Genomic DNA, 12108 nt, shown 5'->3' on the forward strand with positions numbered 1-12108 from the left:
GAACCATGCAGTATATAAAGGTCGACGAGTGTGGACCTATTTGCACACGCAATGGTACTGCGGCCTTGAAATCGTACCAGCAGAACTAGGGGTCTGCTATTAACAGTATTAACTGTAGCCTGGGAGTATGTTGGGCCTATTACCATGGTTACCTTGGGCGCAATATTGCTAGACGATGAACAGAAACTTACATTTTCGGTGACTGTCCGTCGGTGATTTGTGTGTGTGTGTGTGTGTGTGTGTGTGTGTGTGTGTGTGTGCATGTGTCTATCTGTACGTACGTACGTACGTACGTACGTATGTATGTGTGTCTGTCTGACATGTCTGTCTGTCTGTCTGTCTGTCTGTCTGCATCCACTCTGTCTGTCTGTCTGTCTGTCTGTGTATGTGTGTGTGTGTGTGTGTGTGTGTGTGTGTGTGTGTGTGTGTGTGTGTGTGTGTGTGCGTTTCTTTTACATAAAGCTTTCATTTGCTCAACTGACATTATAAACCCGCCTGAGGCCAGCTGAGGCTAGGTTGGTATCTACACATACAGTCGCCATTTCACTTGATAACTAGATAAATAAATAAATCATCTTGCCTGGAAACAACACTAGGAAACGACACCCGACATGTTAGTTCAAGGGACCTGCAATCGATGACATACTCGACAGCGACATATCTACTGGTACGCACAAATATAACACAACTTTATTTTGTCTTCAATTATTTGATTACCACAGCAAGGTTAAGTCTGATTTGAATGATTATTCTATAAATATAAATCCATATCAATTGCTCATTAATACTTGAAAGACAACAAAAATAGACATATGGGTAAAGTCTGTTGTCTGGACAGACAGTGCAAGGACTTGCTAATGAGACGATTGTAGTAGCTTATCTACCAGCCTGAGAAACTTTATAATGCAATTCACCAATGTTCTGTTGTTTCAGTCAAATTTCACCATGACCATTGATAAAAGGGAAGATAATATACATGATATCAAATATTTTTTACTATCAGGTGGAATACAACTAAAGTAGGCCTCCGGCTAGGCCACTCTGTAGTCCTGCTTGCAGTCGGTGCACGGGTCTAGATTACTGACAAGACCCTCAGAGAAGGAAGGGACGACGTACATACTCCGTATACAAGCAGGACTAGGCCACTCTGTAGATGGCCGCTCTGTAGAGCCACTGATAGATGCTACAGTACCATGCATTATTCCAAAACTGTATATATTCACTATTGACAAAGTTTTATGAGTTTCATCAGCTGATTTGCACCCAAGCTCTAACAAGATGGTGCATTTGAAAAAACTGGGCTAAAAATATCTACAGACGTAATACATAATAAATAACTTGTCCTGATTAATAAACGTGTGGCACGCGTGCCAGGTATGACCGTTGTGTGACCGATTGCATGTCTCGTCTCATCTAGAATTTACCTGTACCACTTGGTCTAAAGTCCTCGTGTCTCGTGATTATGACGTCAATATGACTATTTTTAGCTTGACTTGACAAAGGCCTGCCCTGGGATGCTATACTCCATTTGGCACACATTGTTCCTCCTTGGATAAGCACACACAATAGAAGTTATTTGTTTAGCACCTCCTGACGTCTGCAGAGTCGTTACACCAAGCTTTGACGCACATACAGTATTATTCAACCTCTATTTTTGGCACCAAACAAACCCAAATTTTGAATACCTATTATGTATATTTTTTGCATTCAGGGAGTATCTTTGTTCTTTCTAAATATAGACGCGAAATTTTCGCCCCATATTTGGAAAAAACTTTCGCACAGGTGACGTTAACTTTCCAATTTATACTTTAGTTTTAATGTGACCCTTGCCACGTCATAGCTCCCTTTGAAAATTCCTTCCAAATTTTGCTGAGCCAGCTTGTACCCGATGAAAAGAGTTAGGAACGCGTGAACGGTTGAATTTGTTATTCAGTTACACCTCTTACATCATATTAACTAAAACTGTGTGTATACATGGTATATCGGTGTTCATATATAAGAGCCACAGAAACATTACACGTATTCACGTAGTATTGGTAACATGGTATGTTTTGATACACGTACCATGTGTTTCGACAACATTGCTGACACATTGACAATGTCTATGCTGCTCCGATCCATAATTTGACGCCGAGTCTGAAATTTTAATCAAATTGAGGAGAAGTACAAGTTGTCCACAACCATAATTAGTTCAGCCCACCAATAAATCGTATTCTGACGCGCTACACTGGCCTATCCAATTTTCCAATCTGCTGTACATTGTAACGATAAAAACAGACCAACAGCCATATCGAGTTTCGATCTTAGGTGACCGGGGCACATGTTTTCAACATCTAGGGTTCGAAATACGACGCATTTACCATTTGGTGCCATCACTCAGCCCTACGTCATGTGGGGTTCCCGCCTGTCCGGGTCTGTTCTAGGATCGGAACCGTGAGATGACAACGAAGGACAAAGTAGGAAGTGTGTAAACATCAGTTTTGAACTACTATTAAGGTTCAGTCTTGACTGGTGCTGGTGCTGGCTTGCAGTGGGTCGGGTCGGGTCGGGTCAGAACCAAACGTTAATAGTTTTGAGAAACTATCGACACATAGCCCTGTGAGAGAGAAAATGAAACATTACACGATAAGTGCTGGTCAGAGATATTAAGTATCCAGTTTTCGTTGGCTTTGACAAATGAGCAGTTTTGACTCGTTTCCGTGTCTTCTGTTCAGCGAGAGAACAAAAACGTTTAAATTCGCACGGTGCCATAAAAACATTTGTTTTACCATGGTATATCATGTGATAATTTGTAATCCAATACTAGTACCGTGATTTACAGTAACATGTCTATATTCTTTTGACATACTTAGCAAACCTGATGTATTGACCATAACTTATATCATAGCAGTGCAAACGTGCCTATGTTGTGATAATTAAGTCTTGGCAAGTCTTTCTCTCTAACAGTAATGCCGAATATGAAACCGACCCGTACCCAATTTGCAGTCTCTGGTAACGTTTTATTGTTCATCTCTCCGTAGACTCTGGAGTTCCGAGATCTATGATCTATCCCAGGCATGGGACATATCACAAACGAACTAAGAAGGATAAACGTATGATAGACATAGATATCATATAGCTCGCAAAAACACATGGGAATAAATACAGTGTCAAGACGACTCCACCTCTACCGGCCTTGATATGAATTTAGCCAAGCAAGGGGCCATTTCATGTTCACAAGAAAGACTCGAAAACGCAGGTCATTTTACAATATGACAATATAAGCATTACACGTATAAATACCAGGATGTTCTACATATGATGTTCCTTAATAATACGTATATACATGTATATTATTGTATTACAACGTGAGTGGACTCAGTGGAGGTGTAAATGGTAACGATGCTGTATAGGAACTAGACTATATACATGTGCGCACATACATATATATATATATATATATATATATATATATATATATATATATATATATATATATATATATATATATATATATATATATATGTGTGTGTGTGTGTGTGTGTGTGTGTGCGGTCATGGAAGAACACATATGTAAGAAATCCATGATCATCCTGGCTATAACATCTCTCTATAGTAGTCTGAGTTTTAACTTACCTCCAGAGTCACAGAGACAAATCATTAATCAGCGGGTAATTTGCCATCTCATACTACCTGTCATATATACTGGTGTTAACATACCCGAAATTCTTGTGCTATTGTTTTGATGATATTATTATAAATGACAATGTTATATCATTACATAACAGCATAACAGAAACATAATGTCCTGTGGTATGAAAAATGTTAATATGTATGAAAAGTGACAATCTGATTAAAAATCTGATGTTGGACTTCGGTTCGATTTCTTTATTCGTAGTACCTTTACATGCATTTCCATCGTATACTACAGTTTGTTTTTTAATTTTGTAGTTCTGGGTGTAATCGTAGGAGAAGGCGATCGCACACAGAACTGAAAAATCGCGTAAAGCACCGACGGTATACCAATGACATAACGGTAAATCTCAGACCACTATGGTCTGAGGATAAATCAAGGACTCGAGATTTTAATTAGATTAATATGGTTTTGTTCGTTAGTTTTTGTTCTATTCTACTAAATATGGCAATATATCTTTAGATGAAACACTGACTCATTCTCTTATCGTGATAAACGCAATATTACATAGGTTGGAATTTATTAAGAGGAAGAGCTGTGAAATTACCTGAAAAGAGTTAAATAAGCGTTATCGTATTATTGTATATTGAATTGTTTTGTCAACCAACACCTGGATGATATTGAGTTTGAGGTTTTCGATAGTGACTAGGAGCACCCCCCCCCACATCCATGTATTCTTCCTCCCCTTTTCTCGTCCTTTGACATGGTGTGACATTTCCCCCTGGTCTGAGGTAATGCAACATAAACTTTTATAGTCAACTTGTAATCATGTCTGATAATATTTATATACTGACGTCTGACTTTTACAAGGTCATGACACCGTGACCCGCTATGATGGCTATATTGATGACGTAAATAGGGTTTGATCAAATTTGCTGACATCACATAACAAGTGATATTTCCTGTTTTCAGTATCCTGAAAAATACTTTACTGCAACAATAAAATACACTGTGTGCAAAACTCACCTCCATGAGTGACTTGTTTTGAAATGTTAATTTTATTATGTAAGTGGAAATTTGGCAACCAGAATTAATGATATAGGTATTAATTACTATATTATCCCAATCTGAAGATTTAGAAGAAGGATGATGGAAATTGGTGATTCTTTATCAAGTAACGTCAAATTTCAGCCATGGACACGCTTACGTTACATTGATCCCGATAATAATGAGATTTATAGAGCGCCAATGTCGGTGAATTAGGGTTTTAAGGACTATCGCTGGAGGCATCGAGATTTGAGAGCTGAGCAGATGCCCAAAAGCGTACACGTCAGAAGTTATACGAAAGTCCAGTGAGAATTTTATTTCGTATGTATTTATACCTTTATCCTCAGATTTGAAATAAATAAATAAATAACTATATTGTAGGCTTAGAATAAACTATGCACACAGTTTATACTTAGCTATTAAAGGGTTATTTTCTCGTTAATAGTTTTGTCATTCAAGTTTATAGGAACATTGACTGTTTGATATCTAAGGTTGTGGTATCAAAGGTATACATGGGTTACCCTCAAAACCACTGTTAGCCTTCATAAGTCATGCATGACCAAAGCTTGAATTGACTTCGAGGAAACCACTTCGATAGTTCCAGAACATTACAACACGCCGGGATGGATTAAGTCAGCGTCGTGGTATTCAGACTTGTAAAATTTCCAATGACCACTACATTGTAATTTCTTGTAATGTATGAGTCTATGTCTGTTTTTTTGTTTTTTTTGTACAAAGTTTATAGCATTCCGTTGGACAGACAACGTCTATATACCTGTTGTGTAAATGCCAATTTATAAATAATCTGCCCAAATACTATTTACATCTACTAGATCTAGAGTCTGAACTTTTCAAGTCATCCTCATACATGTTGCGAATATGGCAAAAGTGCAATATCGTGACGTCACTTTTTGTTAGGTACTCAAAACTTATGTTTGTAAAGGACTGAGATTCCCGTGAACTGCTGAACTACCGAGAGTGACTTCCATATTTGGTATGATGTTATGACCTTTTAAAGGTCACCTACAACACCACCGTGACGCTAGCCCATGGCCCAGTGAACCCCATGACGGTGAAGGTGACATTCATCTATTCTATAATCGCGTCCCACGCAGGGATGTACCTCTTGGGCTGTTCTCCATTTCCCTTCCTCTTCCTCTTCCTGCAAATTTCTAAGACGTTGAAATGGAGTATATTTCAAGTTACCAACCCAAAGTTTGGCAATTCCCAATGTGCATTTCCGTCTTAGTTTTTGCTTTACCTGCTTTTAGACGTACTTTGCACTTAGTTGGCGACGTGACGTCACGGTGTTAAAATCATGGAAATATCCCATAATACCAGAGTACATATATATCAAGTATCAATTACACATCGACTATTGTCATAACTCAACAGCTTTCAAAACAAGTTTGAATCAACAACGAAAGGGAAGTATATTTCTGTAAAGCCTTCGTTCCTTATGACATCCGTCACAGTGCATATTGGCCTGTGTGGATGAACTTTACCACATCATCAGGCATTCTTGCAAAAGTTAAATCGTTTAATTTAATACGTGCTTTTTCGATGGTAGAAGAGTTTGTTTTTCAAATCGTAATTTGCTAGCATTTCATCGATACATTGCACATGTACAATCCTTTTAATTGTCCTGTCGTGCCTGTCAGCGGATTCAGCGACCTATAATGTTAATACCGCCCTCAAGTACAGTGTCGAAACCTGAAGAACGAACATTTTCGATTAGCCAATCAAATATCTGAAATATTGCACATTCGGCTTCAAAAAATGTATAAATTGACGGTTTCCAATATCAAAGTCTTAATAGCAGGATTCCCATTAGTCACAATCGTTTCATGAATAGAAATTAAAAGAAACATTCCATGGGAAAAGGTGAAGAATTTGGATCGTGAATTTGAACATTTGAGGAACTTGGTGCATTTTTCTCGTTTGATTACAAAATTAAACAGTCGTAAAAGACATTATATAGAAGTTCAAGATGAACAGATCAAACTGTATGTAGTGCGTAATATGACAAAATTTATGAAATTAGAATCATTCACTTATACATTACTACCATAACCAGAACTTGAAGAGTAAACTGCCTATCTACTTGGTTGTGGAAATGATTTACCTTATTGTGACAGGCAATTACGTTTTATATACCAGAGGACGATGGTACAATCTGGTCTGAGGTACAATGCAACATGACAATTTTGTTTTTGTTTTTTCTTCAAGACATGGTGCTCGAGTTGTCATATTCATCATTGACGGTCATTCATTGTGGCCCAATGTGAACTATAATGTATATGTCAACGCAGGAATTATGAGTTGGATCATATGCCAAATATCCCAAGACACTCGAGACGTGTTGTTGTGGTTTTCGTTGTGGTCTGTGAACATTGACAGATCAATGGCAGGTCATCAGTCATGTGTTATCAAGACCTGGGTATCAAATGTTCGTAGTTCATGGTGATGTTCCTATTATTTACACACGGTGCCAACTTAAACTTGACAGTCAAACTTGATAGCCTGTATTTTATGATTAATGCTCCATCAGATTTAAGACAGAAATACTGTATTTTATAGTTTTTAATTAGCCGACTATCATTTATGTCAACGCTGTTTTACGTTGCACTTCTCTTTGTACGGTCAGTGTTGAGGGTCCCTTCGATCAATACAGCCCCGAATTTGCTAGTTTTGTGTAAGCAGTCCACCGTTATGTCAGAACATGAAAGCTCGCCATCTTAGTTTGCCCACTGAGCAGTCATGAGTCGTGTACATGTGGAAGACCTTTACCTGCTCGAGTGTCGACCCATATGCCTATACCCGTTGTCCTTTCACGCCAATATAGGTTTATGTATTGCAACAATTCTATTGCAGAGTGCAAAAATGTTTGCCGGTTTAGTAGATTTTCATTGTCTAATGTACTTTTAAAAAAGGTTTTTTTTCCACAAAATTTAGTGGGATTGAGTGACAACTTAGTATAAGCTCCAGATACATACAATAACACACACGATGAATTACAAGTTAATATTTCGCTATATTGGATGAAGCATTATTGAGCCTGCATCCCTTTCTCACTTGCACGGTGTATTTCGTGTGAACGTACATGTGGTGACCATGTGACCTTTAAAGTGTGTCAAATAGACAGAGTGAAATAAAATACAGGAAAGAAACTGGAAATAAACTTCGGAAAACAAAACAAAATCAGACCTTTCCTTCTATTTCAGTATAACGAGACGTCCTGGATGTAGTAATTAACTAATATTTATTGGAAAATTTAGATCTTGAAAACCAACTTTAACATGTTTAACCTCTGACATTATCACAACCACTGATGAAGCACAGCATTTTGATGACACTGTACAATTTGGAAATCACTGTTTCATACTTAAAATAAATATTATTAAACAGCTGTCCTGGCTAAGGTATGGCTCCTGTATGCCTTTGGGTACTGCATCACCATACTTGCCATTCGCTGTCACAAAATTTACCAAGTTGAATGTATTGCGTTAATTTTCCAATCTCTTCTATCGGTATGGATATACTGTTATTCTAACAGATTGCCAACCAGTACTATTTTCGCTATGTAGGACATGCATGTACAGCTGGCCATTGCCCTTCATCAGTCGATATGTACGGTTTTTTCTAACTCAAACCATTTCATTTACTCTTAGGTTAGGATGTTAATTTTACTACTTTGAAGAAAAGAAATGTCATTTAACAATTTATTGTTGTCATAGCCTAAGTGTATATTGCCAACTTATATCAGGGACGTAACATAAAGAGTTTATACGTCCCTGCTTAATCAGAGCCGTGTGTCACTGGACATGTGTGTTCCGGTTTGCCTTTTAAACTTTACCAATTTGGCCATTTTCCCTTTATTTTTATTGAATTATCTTCTGTATGGCAAGTTCAAGTTGTCTCGACAGCTGTTCTACAAGATCCCTAAAATGTAATACAAAGACGTGATTCAAGCAAAAGCTAATCAAATGTTATAATAATCAGATTACATACCAAGTATACCCAAAACTAACCTTCTACATGTAGAAGACCTACTGTTATTAAGAGTCACTCAATCAAGGCAGTGAATAAAAGATGGTAAAAAAGAGAAGGTCATTAAAATCGGCTACATAACATACCATTATACATCCAATCTACTTATTTAAGGGTTTGTCATCGTTTGCCACAACGGGATAGAGTCTGGGTATTTACGAATTGTATATTTTCGACATAGATGGCGCTGTGTAAAAGTTTGCCTCCTTGGAACAAATAACAATAGAATGACGTCACACGCACTGAAGTAAATGAATAGTATTGTAGTCAAGAAACCAAACAACTGTTCTGTAACTGAGCTGTGTGGAGGAATGCCTGACTTGGGTCTCGGAGCTGTAGCTGTACCAGGAAGGAAAGTGCAACAAAGTATATATTAATCGAGGATGTGAACAGTGTACATAATTATGTGTCGACAGACGACATCGACGAAGTAGGATCTAGGAGATCAGCGACAGGAGTCAGGACAGAAATCTTAACTTTTCGTGCCGTGGTCTTCGATACTGTGTGTTGTCGGTAGATTTGTTAACACAGGTACTCTATGCAACGTAATCAGATCAGTGACCGACGGCCGGGTAGCGGAATCCGAGCTTGCGAAGACGATAATACTGACACATGAAATGTGGTGCTCAACACGAGAACCTAAGACGGACAAGTGGAGCAAACTGTCCACCCAATACGTATTGTTGAACAACTGAAGTTTTTAAGAACACTTGAACTGGTACATTCCTCGTTGTTGGATTCCTCAAAGACGTCACTAGCTATTGTACACATATATAATTACAAACAAATATGGCGGATCAAGGAAACTCGACAAACTCTACCAACTCCACTATCAACACCACAGACATTACGGAGTTGGTGCAACAGTCTCCTGGAGCAGTTGAGGCGATTTTAGCTGTTATTCTCATCATAATTATAATGTTTGCTCTGGTGGGAAACTTTTTTGTGTTAATTGTGTTTGGGAAAATTGGTAGACTGCGTACACCTGGACCGATGTTCTTCGTTGTACTGATTGCAATAGCACAAATTATTGCTGTACTCTTTTCACTAATACCAACCCTTGTCTCTGTTATTGCCGAGAAATGGTTGATGGGCGACATATTTTGTTATGTGTCTGCCTACGTTACTAATTTATGTTACCATCTCAATATTCATACGTTGGGGCTGATATGTTTCGAACGTTATTTAAGAATCTGTCGACCATTGAAACATGAAGAGATTTTCTCTGAAACTGTTGCTGTAATCGTCGTCTTTGGTATTGTCTTTTTCGACTGTGTATTGGCTGTATTTCCTTTGGTCGGCTGGGGAGAATACGAGTACTTGCCAATGGAATATCGCTGTCTGATGAGCGCTCTCGGCTGGCAGAAACAAGTTTCTCATCTTCATTTCACTTTTGTCATGACCCTCGTCATACCAGTCCTATTTTCACTTGGGTGTTTAACATTGATCGTCCTTCGTGTCAGGGAACACAGACGGGTCGGTATTCAAGGAGAATCGAAGAAAAAGACGAAAGACTCGTATGGCGATCGCGTACGTCGTTCGCAGGATAAGATGAAGCGACGGATATTGCGCAAGAAATTGAAAATGTCGCTGACCGAGAAAGAAACTGGAGAAAGACTAAAAGAAGAAAAGGAAGCTAGAAAGATGGCAGAATTGAGTGATAGTTCTTCTTCTGAGGACGAAGATAGCGCCCCACTCGGGCATCGTAAGTACGTACGAGCAAGAAATGTTGCAAGAAAAGTGCGATATCGCGCATACGAGGTTGCGATGACGAGGACAATATTTTGGACATGGGTCTTGATATTCCTATGTTGGTTCCCTTACTACGTCTGTAAATATATCGAGACGTACGAAACAGCACCAATGCCACAGGGTATTCTCGTTCTATCTGTATGGATAACTTTCCTAGTCAATGCTCTAACTCCAATTGTCTACCTGGCTGATAATCGTCGCTTACGCTTTGGTTTTCTCGAAGTCGTGGGCAAAAAACAGAAAGGTTCACTCGACCACACCGACACTGACCTCGCCGACAACGAGAAGGGTAATGCGTATAAAGCAGGGAAGGGTCAGCAATCTGAGACAGGTGAAGACTTGCCACCAAGACCACCGTCTGAGAGTTGAGAGAAAAGTGACTGAATGTGATAACTCTGGCAACCGATGATAGGGCTTGCTTGCAGGAATAATGAGAATTTAATTTCTAATGTTATTTTTATGCCTATTAGTAATAAGATGTTCAATCAACCTTAAGATACAACAATCTTGATGGCATATGTCATCAGATATGCATCAATTCTGAAATCAGTGTAAATCGATCATACTTGATAGCCTGGAACCCAACTTTATTGAATTCCAGAAAATTTAACTTCCGTCAATGTCTCAGATAGCATAGGACCAACTTAAATTTGTTATTTTGGAAAAGTTTTGTCAGTGTGATGAAAGTGACGTCACAACATTCTGAGTTTATATGGGGGGGGGGGGTTGCTGCAAGAGAATGGGTACCTGTCAGAGTACCTGTAGTATTCTACTATAATACTGAAGCATACTACGATGATCATCAAAGACATGCTCCAATATCTACATTATACTATATATATACCCGCGACTGGTCTGATCAGTCACCAGTTATCAAATAGTTGTGTAGGTGCTGTGATCCAACAACGCAGGGTATAACAATTAGTTCTGCTTGCAGACGACAATTGTTGGGACTCGATTCTGACATGTAGCATGTAGGTACAACCATGGAGGTAGCATCACGACTTCTACCTCTATACAGTAACTATAACTATGAGGCAAATAATATGAATTTCAGGGGTTATTGTTACAGTGCCGTCCATTCAACAACAGATGGGATATTTTTAAATGTATAAAATGTATATACTTTAATATCGATATGTGTACAGGATGTGTTGTATTGTTACGTTAAATGATATCTCTCAGTTTTGACATAAACTAGCTATAGTACTAGTGTCTCTTTTTGACGTCGAAATTTCCAGTTGACTGCTTGTAATTTCAATAAAGAATGATAAGGCTTATCATTTAACTTTATATACCATTTTTTCATGCCTTGACTGACTGACTGACTGCATGCGTGTGTGTGTGTGTGTGTGTGTGTGCGCGCGCCGATTTTTAATTTTGTTTTAAATCAAAGTGGCAAATCTGTAAACCGACATTCAGTCATTTGGATCTATACTGCAGTGGTCACCGGTATGACATACGCTTATAGCATGGAAGTAAGTGACCCATGGATATGCTTATAGTTTCCTGGCGTTTGTCTTATAGAAAAATCTTCTCAAAGTCGATATTCAATGTAGAAGGCGGTCGAGCGTGTGCAAAGTGGCTGAATAACGCAAGGCTGCTGTAGCCTTTGAGTAGATAGAGTGGTTTCTCGCATACGACCA

General features: G+C 38.6%; 1 protein-coding gene across 1 annotated transcript; it reads left to right on the top strand.

The window, feature by feature from the left end:
- Positions 1–9499: 9499 nt before the first annotated feature.
- On the top strand, positions 9500–10831 carry LOC144446578 (uncharacterized). The gene has a single exon (XM_078136379.1). It carries the CDS (start codon positions 9500–9502, stop codon positions 10829–10831), a length of 1332 nt encoding a protein of 443 aa, XP_077992505.1.
- Positions 10832–12108: the final 1277 nt, after the last annotated feature.

This window comes from Glandiceps talaboti, chromosome 2, assembly GCF_964340395.1.
Source record: "Glandiceps talaboti chromosome 2, keGlaTala1.1, whole genome shotgun sequence".
Lineage (NCBI taxonomy): Eukaryota > Metazoa > Hemichordata > Enteropneusta > Spengelidae > Glandiceps > Glandiceps talaboti.

Excerpts from the sequence above, each read along its gene's own strand:
- LOC144446578 (XM_078136379.1), top strand. The coding sequence starts at position 9,500 with ATGGCGGATCAAGGAAACTCGACAAACTCTACCAACTCCACTATCAAC.